The 18180-nt window shown below is 38.7% G+C and overlaps 1 protein-coding gene across 1 annotated transcript; it reads left to right on the top strand.

Moving 5' to 3' along the window:
• The first annotated feature begins 555 nt into the window (after positions 1–555).
• LOC128638571 (zinc finger protein 271-like) lies at positions 556–2436 on the top strand. Its single transcript, XM_053690607.1, has one exon. The coding sequence runs from the start codon at positions 564–566 to the stop codon at positions 2067–2069; it is 1506 nt and encodes a 501-aa protein (XP_053546582.1). The 5' UTR covers positions 556–563; the 3' UTR covers positions 2070–2436.
• The last annotated feature ends 15744 nt before the right edge of the window (positions 2437–18180 follow it).

The following is an 18180-nucleotide window of genomic DNA, read 5'->3' on the forward strand; positions in this document are numbered from 1 at the left end:
ACTAAACGACGCGCGTAAAATTCAATTGCACTTGAGCAAACGCATTCAACTTGTAATACATGTTCTTTTTCCGAAGCATGCAAACACCCGTAATAAACCTATCACTCACGCACAACAGTTACCACGCTATTTGTAGTCTGGCCCTAAATAAGCAGTGCATGTTACACCACTACAACACTTCACTCTCTGTTTTGAATGTCAACATGTCAGTATATTTTATAAAGTAGAGAGACAAGCAGGTGAGACTGTTAAATATATTTTTTTTTCTGCACCATCAAAATATATAAATGGAGTTTAACCACTTAAAATACTCAAAATTTCCTTTAGTAATTTAGAAAATGATTTATAAAAGTACCAATGAAGCTACAAGGAATAATGCACTGTTTAATCTATAAATAAATCTCTCAAAATCAATTATTTTATGTAGTTTTACTATTTGTACACAATAGGATATTTTTACTACACTTTAGACTGTTTGTATCTGACACCAATATTAATCTTTAACTTTATAATTTATTCTCATTACTTTTTTCTCATTTGCAGCTGACTTTTCAAACGTGAAGATGCAAGAGTTTACATCTTGTTTAAATGACATGTTGAAGAGTGTCAAGGCAGCACAGGCTAAACTAGACAGTAGTCCCTTTTCCATGGGAGAGTTTTTGAAAACTGTGGGTGTAACGAATAATCAGCCAACCATAGTGATGGGACGCAAACAATATGAATGTGATTTATGTGGGCGTTGCTTTTCTGATCCTTCAAATCTGCGCCGCCACAAAAACATACACAGTGGGTTGAGACCTTATGTGTGTGATATATGTGGCAGCAGCTTTCGACAGAAGTCACAGCTACATCGTCACCACTTGGTTCATACAGGTGAACGCCCCTTCCGGTGTGCCTTTTGTTCGAAGGGTTTCAGAGACTCAACTGAACTGCGTGTTCATTTCCGTGTGCACACAGGAGAGAGGCCTTATAGTTGTCCAGTCTGTCAAAAGAGCTTTTCCAGGATCTGCTATATGAAAAAACACCAGGAAAAACACAACCGAATGGAAGAATTAGTACTGCAAAAGCCTAAAGAGGTGCACATTATTGCTACTGTTAATGATGATGAAGATTTCCCAGAGGAATTCCACTGTTCTTTCTGTAGTATTTGGTTTTTAACCAAGGAGGAACTTGAAGCCCATCGTCCTGTGCACTTGAAGTTTGGGCCATCAGGGCAAAAGCTTTACGAATGTGGAGAATGCAAGAAATGTTTTAATAACTCATCAAACCTGAGGAAACATGCCATAATTCATACAGGGATGAAGCCCTTTACCTGTAATGTTTGTAACCAGCGCTTCCGACAAGCCACTCACCTACATCGCCACTATTTAGTCCATACAGGTGAGAGGCCATTCAAATGCTCCATTTGTCAAAAAGGTTTCCGTGACACCAGTGATCTGTTAAAGCACCAGCGAGTTCATACAGGAGAGAAACCATACCAGTGTTCCGTTTGTGAGAAAAGCTTTAAGCACCTTCATAATGCTAGGGTTCATAAGCAGCGGCACATGAATGAAGAATCCATTAATGAGGAGCTTCCTTCTTCCTCTCTCTGCTCTCAGTCAATTTCATCTTCAAAAGTAAATGATTATATTAACAAGACAGAACCACAGTTCTCACAAAAAGAGTTGCATTCCAAGCATAAATCACAGTGCTACAGAGCTGACCACTTAAAATGTAGCCTATGCACAAAAACATTTGCCCGCATCTCCAGTCTTCATCGACATTATCTTATTCACACATCCCACCGTCCATTTGGCTGTTCTCTGTGTGGCAAACATTTCAGACAACTCTCTCACCTTGACAGACATAAGAGAATTCACACTGGAGAACAGCGTTTCCATTGCACAGCCTGTCGAAAGACATTTCGAGAGTCTAGCGATTTGTTGCATCATCAGCAGGTCCATGCAAAGGAGAAATTGTTTAGCTGTCTAAAGACACATCAACTAAGTCACGAAAAAGGGTCCTATCTGGAAACAGAAATATTAGATGACGATGATGATGGCAACTCAATTGAGATTGTTTTGGTCTAATTTATATTATTAACATGTAAATTACAAAGCACTTTGACAATTCAAAAGCAACTATTAAAAAAATTAAACTGATAAACAGTAGATAAGATTGGTAGGAACATTTAAAGAGCAAAAACAAGAAGAAAAATGTGCTTATGATTATAAAGAAATATTGTAAAAACTGGGTTTAAAGACCTTTTAGAATTTGAATTAAGGTAAAAGTATATGTGTCTTTACACAATGCAAAAGAACAGAGTAAAAATCAAGCAGCCTCAATGGGAAAATAAACTAAACATAAATGTAGCGTAGAATTCTGTAGTTAAACACATCCAGTTAAAAAGCATGATATTTATTTGTAAATATATATAATAAATTACATGTAACTGTGGATTTGAAGATATCAATTATTTCAAATGGTTTAGAGCTTTTCAAATCAGTTCTTTGGAACCCTCAGAAAGGATTATGGAAGCAATCGTTTAATATCATGTACAAATGAAAGACAAAGATTTGCCTCTGATGTAAAAGGAAACAGTTTGACTAGTCAGCTTTATATTTTTACAGTTCCGTCATTACATTATGTTTATATTTTATAATGATTTCTAACCCCTTAGCTGCCAATTGCTTATACTGCAGTGAATATTACTTCAACCTTTTCATTTGTGAAACACACGAGAAGGCAGTTTTCTTCACCTGATATTATTTTAGGGAAGATGAAAAAGTTAATGCTGCTATGAGAAAATGCTTAAAGGGACATTAAACACCTGCTAAAAAATCATAAATCTAACTCCTTCTGATCAAACAAATGTAAGTAAGCATTGATTTCTATGAAATCTTGCCAGCTTACCCCAAATTGTTAAAAAAAAGTGTATACAATTACAATGTTGTACCTGTGCCTGATGTTTCTATGCATGCTGCCATTTTGTAACTTACATGAGCACAGCAGTCATGTGACACGCAAAGCACATTGACTGTGATACACGCAGAGTGTGTGCTGCAGCGTTTGTAGAGGCATTTTTATTTGTAAATGAATAGTATTTTTAACATCATACTATAATGTTATTGTAAAAAACAAATTACATGTTATAATGTTCCCCAAACAAATCTGATGAAGTATGTGCACGGCTCCAGGCACCATACTTGAAAATAGCAAGTTACTGGGAGAGAGGGAAAGGGGAGATAACAGTCCTAGGAACAATGGATAAAGCTTTGCATAGTAAAATACAAGCTCCGTGGTGTGGTTATATATAATGGTTCCTGACCCTGCAGTACATAACACAGCACCGGGATTTTTTTTCTCTTTCAGCCCTAATGTTAAAACCCTCCTGGGACTTGAAGCGCGACTCCTACTGACATAGACAGTAGTTTGAAGATTACCAGATGCTCACTGGCTGTGACAGGCTGCAGTTGTGGAGTTTGCACACACTCCCTGGCAGTGACGAGCAGGGCTGTCTATGTCAAGCCGACAGTAGGAGTCGCGCTTCAAGTCCCAGGAGGGTTTTAACATTACAGCTGAAAGAGAAAGTTACTCCAGGTGCTGTGTTATGTACTGCAGGGTCAGGAACCATTATATATAACCATCACACCACGTAGCTTGTATTTTACTATGCAAAGCTTTATCCACTGTTCCCAGGACTCTTCTCTCCCCTTTCTCCCAGTAACTTGCTATTTTCAAGTATGGTGCCTGGAGCCGTGCACTGACTTCATCAGATTTGTTTAGGGAACATTATAAAATCTAATTTGGTTTTTACAATAACATTATATTATGATGTTAAAAATACTATTCATTTACAAATAGAAAATGTCTTTACAAACGCTGCAGCACACATATCACACTGAGCGAGATTCCTCTAAGCAGCATGTGCTGCCTGTTGGTGTACCTGTCCTGTGTGCAACGCACGTAACAATATGGCAGCCTACATAAGAATATCAAGCACAGGTACAGCACTGTAATTGAAAACAGTTTTTTTAAAACAATTGTGGTCAGCTTCCAAGATGGCATAGACATCTGTGATTACTTGAGTTTCATTAATCAGAAAGAGTTAGATTTAAGGAATTTAGCTTTCAGGTGTTAAGTGTCCCTTTAAATGGCCATTATGGTGCTATAATGACGCGCTCTAATCCACTGGGTTTCAAACCTGTTCTCAGGCCTCCCTAACAGGCCACATTTTGAGGACATCTGAACTGGAGCACAGGTTAAATAATCAGCTGATTAGTAAATATGGTTATTTTACCTGATCTCATCCAAGTAAACCTGAAAACCTGACCTGTTGGGGAGGCCTGAAGGCAGGTTTGAAAACCAGTGCTCTAATCTGTTAGACCAGGGTTTTTCAAACTTTTTTCCCCAAGACCCAGTGCAATGATACCACATTTCCTTTGCAACCCTGTTCTTATGCTTGGCCTAAAACTTTTTGAAGTAATATACCACAAGATAGCTGCAATTTTTGGCAAAGTGACTAAAATATATTTAATATGTGCGTACTTAATACCCGATTGTAGTCAAACTTAAAAGTGTTGTAAAAGGTAATAACACACACAGTCTCATACAACACACACCACACACACTCTCTCATTAAACACACAACACCACGCTCATACAACACACACCACAAACACTCTCATTCAAGTGTAACAGAATTCAAGTGTAACACACTCATATAACACACTCCACACACTCTCATACAACACACACACACTCTCATACAACACACACACTCTCATACAGCACACATACCACACACTCTCATACAGCATACACACACCACACACACTCTCATATAGCACACACACCACACACACTCCCATACAACACACAATCTCATACAACACACTCACATACCACACACACTCATATAACACACACACACCAAACACTCTCATACAACACACACTCATAAAGCACACACCACACACACTCTCATACAGCACACACACCCCACACTCACATACACCACACACTCTCATACAGCATACACACACCACACACACTCTCATACAGCACACATGCCACACACACTCACATACAACACACATGTCACACACACTCACATACAACACACAATCTCATACAACACACATACTACACGCTCATATAACACACACTCTCATACAGCACACACACCACACACTCTCATACAGCACATATACCACACACTCTCATAAAGCACACACAACACACACTCCCATACAACACACAATCTCATACAACACACTCACATACCACACACACTCATATAACACACACACCACACACTCTCATACAACACACACTCATAAAGCACACACCACACACACTCTCATACAACACACACACCCCACACTCACATACACCACACACTCTCATACAGCATACACACACCAAACACACTCTCATACAGCACACATGCCACACACACTCACATACAACACACACTCACATACAACACACTCTCATACAGCACACACTCCACACACTCTCATACAGCATATATACCACACACTCTCATAAAGCACACACCACACACACTATCATACAGCACACACACCACAAACTCTCATACAACACACACACCACACACTCTCATACAACACACACACCACACACTCTCATACATCACACACACCATACACTCTCATACAACATATACACACTCTCATACAACACACACACCACACACTCTCATACAACAAACACATCACACATAATCTCATACAACACATACACTCATACACACACCACACACACTCTCATACAGCACACATGCCACACACACTCACATACAACACACAATCTCATACAACACATATACCACACACACTCATATAACACACACTCTCATACAACACATCACACACACTCTCATACAACACACACACTCATAAAGTACACACCACACACACTCTCATACAACACACACACCACACACTCTCATACAACACACACACCACACACTCTCATACAACATACACCACACACACACCACACACACACCACACACACTCATACAACATATACACACTCTCATAAAACACACACCACACACACTCTCATACAACAAACAATCACACATAATCTCATACAATACACACACACCACACATAGGCCTAGATTTGGAGTTTGGCGGTAGAAGGGCTGTTAACGCTCCGCGGGTTTTTTTCTGGCCGCACCATAAATTTAACTCTGGTATCGAGAGTTCAAACAAATGCTGCATTAGGCTCCAAAAAAGGAGCGTAGAGCATTTTTACAGCAAATGCAACTCTCGATACCAGAGTTGCTTACGGACGCGGCCAGCCTCAAAAACGTGCTCGTGCACGATTCTCCCATAGGAAACAATGGGGCTGTTTGAGCTGAAAAAAAACCTAACACCTGCAAAAAAGCAGCGTTCAGCTCCTAACGCAGCCCCATTGTTTCCTATGGGGAAACACTTCCTACGTCTGCACCTAACACTCTAACATGTACCCCGAGTCTAAACACCCCTAACCTTACACTTATTAACCCCTATTCTGCCGCCCCCGCTATCGCTGACCCCTGCATATTTTTTTTAACCCCTAATCTGCCGCTCCGTAAACCGCCGCAACCTACGTTATCCCTATGTACCCCTAATCTGCTGCCCTAACATCGCCGACCCCTATATTATATTTATTAACCCCTAATCTGCCCCCCTCAACGTCGCCGACACCTGCCTACACTTATTAACCCCTAATCTGCCGAGCGGACCTGAGCGCTACTATAATAAAGTTATTAACCCCTAATCCGCCTCACTTACCCTATCATAAATAGTATTAACCCCTAATCTGCCCTCCCTAACATCGCCGACACCTACCTTCAATTATTAACCCCTAATCTGCCGAGCGGACCTCACCGCTATTCTAATAAATGTATTAACCCCTAAAGCTAAGTCTAACCCTAACACTAACACCCCCCTAACTTAAATATAATTTACATCTAACGAAATAAATTAACTCTTATTAAATAAATGATTCCTATTTAAAGCTAAATACTTACCTGTAAAATAAATCCTAATATAGCTACAATATAAATTATAATTATATTATAGCTATTTTAGGATTAATATTTATTTTACAGGCAACTTTGTAATTATTTTAACCAGGTACAATAGCTATTAAATAGTTAAGAACTATTTAATAGTTACCTAGTTAAAATAATAACAAATTTACCTGTAAAATAAATCCTAACCTAAGATATAATTAAACCTAACACTACCCTATCAATAAATTAATTAAATAAACTACCTACAATTACCTACAATTAACCTAACACTACACTATCAATAAATTAATTAAATACAATTCCTACAAATAAATACAATTAAATAAACTAGCTAAAGTACAAAAAATAAAAAAGAACTAAGTTACAAAAAAAAAAAAATATTTACAAACATAAGAAAAATATTACAACAATTTTAAACTAATTACACCTACTCTAAGCCCCCTAATAAAATAACAAAGCCCCCCAAAATAAAAAATTCCCTACCCTATTCTAAATTTAAAAAGTTAAAAGCTCTTTTACCTTACCAGCCCTGAACAGGGCCCTTTGCGGGGCATGCCCCAAGAATTTCAGCTCTTTTGCCTGTAAAAGAATAAATACAATACCCCCCCCAACATTACAACCCACCACCCACATACCCCTAATCTAACCCAAACCCCCCTTAAATAAACCTAACACTAAGCCCCTGAAGATCTTCCTACCTTGTCTTCACCATCCAGGTTCACCGATCCGTCCTGAAGAGCTCCTCCGATGTCCTGATCCAAGCCCAAGCGGGGGGCTGAAGAGGTCCATGATCCGGTCAAAGTCTTCATCCAAGCGGGGCAGAAGAGGATCTTACATCCGATTGAAGTCATCATCCAGGTGGCATCTTCTATGGTCTTCCATCCGGAGCGAAGCGGCAGGATCCTGAAGACCTCCAGCGCGGAACATCCATCCGGCCCGACGACTGAACGACGAATGACTGTTCCTTTAAGGGACGTCATCCAAGATGGCGTCCCTCGAATTCCGATTGGCTGATAGGATTCTATCAGCCAATCGGAATTAAGGTAGGAATTTTCTGATTGGCTGATGGAATCAGCCAATCAGAATCAAGTTCAATCCGATTGGCTGATCCAATCAGCCAATCAGATTGAGCTCGCATTCTATTGGCTGTTCCGATCAGCCAATAGAATGCGAGCTCAATCTGATTGGCTGATTGGATCAGCCAATCGGATTGAACTTGATTCTGATTGGCTGATTCCATCAGCCAATCAGAAAATTCCTACCTTAATTCCGATTGGCTGATAGAATCCTATCAGCCAATCGGAATTCGAGGGACGCCATCTTGGATGACGTCCCTTAAAGGAACAGTCATTCGTCGTTCAGTCGTCGGGCCGGATGGATGTTCCGCGCTGGAGGTCTTCAGGATCCTGCCGCTTCGCTCCGGATGGAAGACCATAGAAGATGCCGCCTGGATGATGACTTCAATCGGATGGAAGATCCTCTTCTGCCCCGCTTGGATGAAGACTTTGACCGGATCATGGACCTCTTCAGCCCCCCGCTTGGGCTTGGATCAGGACATCGGAGGAGCTCTTCAGGACGGATCGGTGAACCTGGATGGTGAAGACAAGGTAGGAAGATCTTCAGGGGCTTAGTGTTAGGTTTATTTAAGGGGGGTTTGGGTTAGATTAGGGGTATGTGGGTGGTGGGTTGTAATGTTGGGGGGGGGTATTGTATTTATTCTTTTACAGGCAAAAGAGCTGAAATTCTTGGGGCATGCCCCGCAAAGGGCCCTGTTCAGGGCTGGTAAGGTAAAAGAGCTTTTAACTTTTTTAATTTAGAATAGGGTAGGGAATTTTTTATTTTGGGGGGCTTTGTTATTTTATTAGGGGGCTTAGAGTAGGTGTAATTAGTTTAAAATTGTTGTAATATTTTTCTTATGTTTGTAAATATTTTTTTTTTTTTTGTAACTTAGTTCTTTTTTATTTTTTGTACTTTAGCTAGTTTATTTAATTGTATTTATTTGTAGGAATTGTATTTAATTAATTTATTGATAGTGTAGTGTTAGGTTAATTGTAGGTAATTGTAGGTAGTTTATTTAATTAATTTATTGATAGGGTAGTGTTAGGTTTAATTATATCTTAGGTTAGGATTTATTTTACAGGTAAATTTGTTATTATTTTAACTAGGTAACTATTAAATAGTTCTTAACTATTTAATAGCTATTGTACCTGGTTAAAATAATTACAAAGTTGCCTGTAAAATAAATATTAATCCTAAAATAGCTATAATATAATTATAATTTATATTGTAGCTATATTAGGATTTATTTTACAGGTAAGTATTTAGCTTTAAATAGGAATCATTTATTTAATAAGAGTTAATTTATTTCGTTAGATTTAAATTATATTTAACTTAGGGGGGTGTTAGTGTTAGGGTTAGACTTAGCTTTAGGGGTTAATCCATTTATTATAGTAGCGATGAGCTCCGGTCGTCAGATTAGGGGTTAATAATTGAAGGTAGGTGTCGGCGATGTTAGGGAGGGCAGATTAGGGGTTAATACTATTTATGATAGGGTTAGTGAGGCGGGTTAGGGGTTAATAACTTTATTATAGTAGCGGTGCGGTCCGCTCGGCAGATTAGGGGTTAATAAGTGTAGGCAGGTGTCGGCGACGTTGAGGGGGGCAGATTAGGGGTTAATAAATATAATATAGGGGTCGGCGATGTTAGGGCAGCAGATTAGGGGTACATAAGGATAACGTAGGTGGCGGCGCTTTGCGGTCGGAAGATTAGGGGTTAATTATTTTAAGTAGCTGGCGGCGACGTTGTGGGGGGCAGGTTAGGGGTTAATAAATGTAATACAGGGGTCGGCGGGGTTAGGGGCAGCAGATTAGGGGTACATAAGTATAACGTAGGTGGCGGTCGGCAGATTAGGGGTTAAAAAATTTTAATCGAGTGGCGGCGATGTGGGGGGAGCTCGGTTTAGGGGTACATAGGTAGTTTATGGGTGTTAGTGTACTTTAGGGTACAGTAGTTAAGAGCTTTATGAACCGGCGTTAGCCCAGAAAGCTCTTAACTCCTGCTATTTTCCTGCGGCTGGAGTTTTGTCGTTAGAGCTCTAACGCTCACTTCAGAAACGACTCTAAATACCGGCGTTAGGAAGATCCCATTGAAAAGATAGGATACGCAATTGACGTAAGGGGATCTGCGGTATGGAAAAGTCGCGGCTGAAAAGTGAGCGTTAGACCCTTTAATCACTGACTCCAAATACCAGCGGGCGGCCAAAACCAGCGTTAGGAGCCTCTAACGCTGGTTTTCACGGCTACCGCCGAACTCTAAATCTAGGCCATAATCTCTTATAACACACGCACACAACACACTCTCATACAGCACACCACACACTCTCATACAACACACACTCTCCTACAACACACACAAGTCTCAGCGACCCAGTAAACATTGTGGTGTGACCCAGTAATGGGTCCCAACCTGTGGTTTGAAGAACCCTGCATTAGAGAATGTAATTTTAACGTTACATGAAGCTCAATTTTTTCTTTCATTATTCAGATAGAGAATACTTTTTCTAAAAAGGTTTCCAATTTACTTATATTATCACATTTGTTTTGTTCTCTAGTTATTCTTTGTTGAAGTGATATCTAGATTGGCAACGTGCACGTCTGGAGCACTGCATGACAGGAAATAGTGCTGCCATCTAGTGCTCTTGCTAATGTATAAAATTGTTGCAAAACAGCTGCCAAATAGTACTGCAGACACATGCACACTCCTGAGCTTACCTTCCTGCTTTTCAACAAGGGATAACAAAACAAACAGAGAAAAATTGATAATAGAAGTAAATTAGAAAGATGTTTACAATGTTATGTTCTATCTGAACCATGGAGGAAATGTTTTGGATTTTATGTCCCTTTAACACTAGTGATGCTGTAATGCTATGTGTTTAACCACTGCATTGCAAAATAAATGCTATACAATCATTTAATCCTGGTCTGTTTTGTTGTGACCAATTAGGAACAGATGTAAAGGAGCTTGTGCTATAAGCTAACCAATTACTGTGTAGAATGTTGTAGACTCCGGTCAATTTGACCATACAATAAGACACTTCAGCCTTTCTGGAGTGAGTGGATTGAAGTATTTTACAGCAAAAAATAATCATGTATATTGCAATGTCACTTTTTTTTCTTTCATGATTCAGATAGAGAACTGTTTTTCAAACCTGTCCTCGGGCCATACAGATCTAAAATCTCTGATCTTAATGGTGTGGATATGGAATGCCTAGTTCTCAGTCACAGTGGTTTCTCTGATTAACACCATGATTCAGGCACGAAAACCTGTCTCAAGGAAGATCTATCACAACGTTTGGAAAACATATTTCCTTATGTTCTACTCATGATTATTCTTGGCATTCCTTTAGAATTCCTAGAATTATTAAGTTCTTCAGGATGGTTTGGATAAAGGTTTGTCTGCCAGTACCTTGAAAGGACAAATCTCTGCTCTTTCTGTGATGTTTCACAGAAAAAATGCTGCTCTTCCAGACATTTATTGTTTTGTTCAGGCTTTAACTTGTATTAAACCTGTTATTAAATCTATTTCTCTACCATGGAGTCTTAACTTAGTGTTAAAGATTTTACAGGCTCCTCCTTTTGAGCCCATGCATTATTTGGACATTAAACTACTTTCTTGGAAAGTTTTATTTCTTTTGGCTATTTCTTCTGCTAGAAGAGTTTCTGAATTGTCTGCTCTCTATTGTGAGTCTCCTTATCTGACTTTCCATCAAGATAAAGCAGTTTTGTGGACTTCTTTCAATTTTTTACCTAAGGTTGTTAACTATCATAATATTAATATAATTATCGTTTCCTCCTCATGTCCTAATCCCTCTGAGGCCTCCTCTGCCCCGTCACCACTTTCTGTCGGGGTACCGCAAGGCTCTGTCCTCGGTCCCCTACTCTTCTAAATCTACACATCATCATTAGGTTCCCTAATAAAGTCCCACAGTTTCAAATATCATTTGTATGCCGACGACACCCAAATCTACTTCTCTGCACCAGACCTATCGCCTTCCTTGCTAACCTATGTCACTAACTGTATTTCTCACATCTCTTCCTGGATGTCCTCTCACTACCTCAAGCCAAATCTCTCCAAAACTGAGCTCCTTATTTTACCCCTTTCTTCCACAATCTCCACCCCCAATCTCTCTATAATTGTCGACAACTCCATCATTACCCCTACCCCGCATGCCCGATGTCTCGGGGTCACATTTGACTCAGATCTTTCTTTCACTCCTCACATTCAGTCCTTGGCTAAAACCTGCCGCTTCCTCTTTAAAAACATCTCTAAAATTAGACATTTCCTTACACACAACACAACTAAGATTTTAATTCACTCTCTCATCCTTTCCCGCCTCGATTACTGCAACTCTATCCTCTCTGGTCTCCCCACCTGCCGCCTAGCTCCTTTACAATCCATAATGAATGCCTCTCCCAGGCTCATCTTCCTTACACGTCGCTCTTCATCTGCTGCCCCTCTCTGCCAATCCCTTCACTGGCTTCCTCTTAGCTTTAGGATCAAACACAAAATTATCACTCTGACAAACAAAGCCCTCAACTGCACTGTTTCCCCCTATATCTCAGACCTTGTCTCCAGATACTCTCCCTCCCGTTCCCTTCGCTCTGCTCATGACCTCTTACTCTCCTCCTCTCTTGTTACCTCATCACACTCCCGTTTACAGGACTTCTCCAGACTGGCTCCCATCTTGTGGAACTCTCTGCCTCGCTCCACAAGACTCTCCCCTAGTTTTGAAAGTTTCAAGCGCTCCCTAAAAACTCTACTGTTCAGGGATACATACAAAATCTGCAGTAACCAAATCTGCAGGTTAGTAATAGTATACAGCTGCGCTGCCCTAAGGTAGCTAAATGTGTGTAGTAATTAACTATTGTAAAGGACTTTATAGGGGTTAATATTTAAATTACCTTAATAAGGGTTAGATTTTGAAAACCTTGATATCAATAAAATTTATGTGTTTAATTTCATATAAAGTGCAACAGCATATAAAAAACAGCATAGATAAAATGCAGCAATAAATAAAATGGACTAGACCAATTAGTTAAAAAGTATTTTCAGATAGAGCCAGTGAAATAACCTGATACAAAGATTGGACTCGGAGCAGTTCGGAAGCGGCTGGAAAGGAGTATATCCACACAGACACTGAAGAACATCTCTTAACGGCATCCAGACTTTATTTTTGGATTTAATTTCTCAGCGAAAAAAGCTTTTTTTATTTTATCCCTCCCTTTATTGTTACTCGTGGACTTCCACATCTTGGGTATTATATCCTATACATAACAGCTCATGGACTCTCACCACCTTTAATGAAAGAAAACATAATTTATGTAAGAACTTACCTAATAAATTAATTTATTTCAAGGTGGCCAGAGTCCACGAGGCCCCACCCTATTGTGGGTTATGTTTGTTTAATTGAACATCTTTTTTCCTGTTCCTCTATTTTGGCTTTTACTCCTTAAAGGGACAGTCTAGGCCAAAATAAACTTTCATGATTCAGATAGAGCATGTCATTTTAAACAATTTTCCAATTTACTTTTATCACCAATTTTGCTTTGTTCTCTTGGTATTCTTAGTTGAAAGCTTAACCTAGGAGGTTCATATGCTAATTTCTTAGACCTTGAAGCCCACCTCTTTCAGATTGCATTTTAACAGTTTTTCACCACTAGAGGGTGTTAGTTCATGTATTTCATATAGATAACACTGTGCTCGTGCACGAGAAGTTATCTGGGAGCAGGCACTGATTGGCTAGACTGCACGTCTATCAAAAGAACTGAAAAAGGGGCTGTTTGCAGACGCTTAGATACAAGATAATCACAGAGGTTAAAAGTATATTATTATAACTGTGTTGATTATGCAAAACTGGGAAATGGGTAATAAAGGGATTATCTATCTTTTAAAACAATAAAAATTCTGGTGTAGACTGTCCCTTTAAACACCTCACCACTTGGATATACGATAAACTGAGGTATGTGTGAGGTGGGTGGGTTATTTATAGGCTTTTGAGGTTTGGGAAACTTTGCCTCTTACTGGTAGGAATGTATATCCCATACGTAACAGCTTGTGGACTCTCACCACCATGAAAGAAATTAATTTATCAAGTAAGTTCTTATATTATGTCAGTATATTTATAAGATTCTTAGCAGTACTCTCCAAACAATGTGTGATATATGGCAGGGTTATAACTGAATATATTTAAACAACCTTCCTTTAAACTAAACCCACAATCAAATATGCTAAGACAATAAAATTAATATAAATTCCTGAATTCTTTATTATTAATTAATATCTATGAACAAATTGAAATATATTGTGTAGGAACCAGAATATGAGTCAATATTATATGCGTTTAAAAACTATTAAAATATGTTATGCAGAGTTCATACGAGTTCACCTTATCCACAGTAGAATGTCATTCAGTTAACACAATGAGATTTCAAGATCTTTAAATGATAATATCCAAGCAATACAATTCTAACAATGCTTAGTTAAACAATAGGACAGTATATATACTCTAATTTAAACGCTAAAAGTTATATATATTATTTGTGCCAACAATCAAACTCTGAGTTATAACTCTATATTTGCACAGATAAAACAATTTAGCATCAAGGATTTGTTTAACAATACATAGACTATGAATATGAGCTAAAATACAAAGTGCTCTCTTTAAATCTATTAAATACAAATTGACTATGTTCTTACTAATAACCTTTGTTTCAAATATTAACATTTTTAACAATTATACTTCACTAATTTGAACCAATGGTAGTTGTCTCTAGATCATCTCATTTGAAGGAAAGTTATCGCATAGACCAAGATACGTTTTCAGTTTCTTGCTGAAGTGAAAGTGTTCCCAAGTATGGCCTCCAATATCAATCACCAGTCTCTCAGCAAGTTACAAAAAAAACTCTCTTTGTCTGCATTTACTACTCCTTATATCTTAATCATTGATGATCTTTTTCGTTCACGCCCACGTGCTTGTCCCTTCCCATTGGTTCACCTTGTGAATGCATGTTGTCAAGGAAATGCATCCTTGCAACACCCAATCGTCTCCTGGCTACAATACCTGTATCGCAACACCGGACCTTGTCCATTGGGGGGCAGCATGACAAACAATACTGCAATACATTTTATCATTTCTAACATTTATCCCATACAATTATTATTTTAAACATATACTAATTTATTGCATTAATAAATTACAATATTAATTGTAGATGGGGTAGTATCATATCATTTTTCTGATTATTTTGATATGAAACATCATGTGTCTTTAACATTATATTATATTAAAGTATTTATATTGCTAACTATTCAAGATTGATAACATTTAAAATCCTGATATGGCATTCATGCAAATACAGCATGTTTCACATTTCTGTGTATTTCTTCCTGTATATATGAATTGATGCCCATGTCCAACTGTTGTCTGTAACCAAAGAAATAATTGTTAGAATGCTCATGTTAAATCTCAAGATATTCTATGCTTCCAAAAATATATATAGGTGCAAACATCTTGTTAACTAACATTCATCGATCTTGCTGCTATTCGGCTTTTTCACAACTTTATTTATACCCTGTCACTAAACACCGCCACTATACTAAAATGTTTAACCCCTATCCCGCCGATCCGGACCCCACCACCACTATATAAAATTATTAACCCCCATCCCGCTGCTCCCGGAGCTCACCGCAACTCTAATAAAGTTAATAACCCCTATCCCGCTGCTCGCAGAGCCCACCGCAACTCTGATAAAGTTAATAACCCCATCCCGTTGCTCCCAGAGCCCACCGCAAATCTAAAAAAGTTATTAACCCCTATCCTGCTGCTCCCGGAGCCCACCGCAACTCTAATAAAGTTATTAACCCCTATCCCGCTGCTCCCGGAGCCCACTGCAACTAAATAAATGTATAAACCCCTGGCGTCCCACATCACTACCACTTACTAAACCTATTAACCCCTAAACCGCCAGCCCCCCCCCCACATCACCATAAACTAAATTAACCTATTAACCCCTAAACCTAACAACCGGCTAACTTTACATTAAATATTAACTCATCCCTATCTTATAATAAATTTAAACTTACCTTTAGAATTAAAATAAACTATATTAAACTACTAATTAACCTACATTAACTATTATACTAAAATTACATTAAACTATATTAAACTATTAATTAATCTACCCTAACTATTATACTACAATTACATTAAACTATTCATTAACCTACCCTAACTATTATACTAAAATTACATTAAACTATTCATTAACCTATCCTAACTATTATACTAAAATGACATTAAACTACAAATTAAAGTAACTATATTATATATTTAAAAACCTAACCCTACTCAAAGTATTTAAATCTACAATAAAGAATTACTAAGTTACAAAAAACTAACAACTAAGTTACACAAAATAACAAACACTAAGTTACACAATATAAAAAATAAATTATCAAATATTTAAACTAATTACACCTAATCTAATAGCCCTATGAAAATAAAAAAGCCCCCCCCAAAATAAAAAAACCCCTAGCCTACAATAAACTACCAATGACGCTTAAAAGGGCCTTTTGCGGGGCATTGCCCCAAAGAAATCAACTCTTTCACCTGTAAATAAAAATACAAATACCCCCCAACAGTAAAACCCACCACCCACACAACCAAACCCCCCAAATAAAAACATATCTAAAAAACCTAAGCTCCCCATTGCCCTGAAAAGGGCATTTGTATGGGCATTGCTCTTAAAAGGGCATTTAGCTCTTTTTCCGCCCAAAGTCCCTAATCTAAAATTAAAACCCACCCAATAAACCCTTAAAAAAACTTAACACTAACCACCGAAGATCCACTTACAGTTTTTGAAGACCCGATCCATCCTCAACGAAGCGGCAAAATTCCTCAGCGAAGCCGGCATAAGTCTTCATCCAAGCGGGTCGAAGTCTTCATCCAAGCTGGCAGAAGTCTTCATCCAGACGGCATCTTCTATCTTCATCCATCCGACGCAGAGCGGCTCCATCTTCAAGACATCTGGCACGGAGTATCCTCTTCTCTTCTCTTCTGGAACAATGAAGTTTCCATTTAAATGATGTCATCCAAGATGGCGTCCCTTACATTCCGATTGGCTGATAGAAATCTATCAGCCAATAGGAATTAAGGTGGTAAAAATCCTATTGGCTGTTGCAATCAGCCAATAGGATTAAGCTTTCATCCTATTGGCTGATCCAATCAGTCAATAGGATTCAGCTCGCATTCTATTGGCTATTCCAATCAGCCAATAAATGTAGGTAGGTGGCGGCGATGTAAGGGACAGTAGATTAGGGGTTAATAATATTTAACTAATTTTTGTGAGGCGGGAGTGCGGCGGTTTAGGGGTTAATAATTTAATTTTAGTGTTTGCAATGCGGGAAGGCCCTCGGTTTACGGGTTAATAGGTAGTTTATGGGTGTTAGTGTACTTTTTAGCACTTTAGTTATGAGTTTTATGCTACAGCGTTGTAGTGTAAATCTCATAACTACTGACTTTAAAATGCGGTACAAATCTTGATGGGGTAGGGTGTACCGCTCACTTTTTGGCCTCCCAGGACAAGCTCGTAATACCGGTGCTATGGAAGTCCCATAGAAATAAGACTATACGAAATTTGCGTAAGTGGATTTGCGGTATGGCCAAAAAAGTGTGCAGTGCCCCTAAATCTGCAAGACTCGTAATACCAGCGGTAGTAAACAAAAAAGCGTTATGAGGCTTAACGCTGCTTTTTTACTCATAACGCAAGACTCGTAATCTAGCCGATAGTTTACTACAAGTGCACAGGGAGATACTATAACAGGGTTGTTACAGAATCTGAGGGAGGGCACTCCTCACTCAGTATATATAATACAATTTGTGTCATATACACTTATAAGTTAGAGCATTAGTGGATATCCATCACCTAAGGCCTGATCAGCGTGTGATCAGTTCATGGTGTACCTTCTTAGCATGACTGTAACCTTACCACACCATATTTGTCCTTTGTGCAACTGACATGTTGTAGCTAGCTAAGGCGAGAATGTCCGTTTCCCCCATTTACACTGATAAGAGAAATACTAACTGAA

The sequence above is a fragment of the Bombina bombina genome, chromosome 8 (genome assembly GCF_027579735.1).
Source record: "Bombina bombina isolate aBomBom1 chromosome 8, aBomBom1.pri, whole genome shotgun sequence".
Taxonomy (NCBI): domain Eukaryota; kingdom Metazoa; phylum Chordata; class Amphibia; order Anura; family Bombinatoridae; genus Bombina; species Bombina bombina.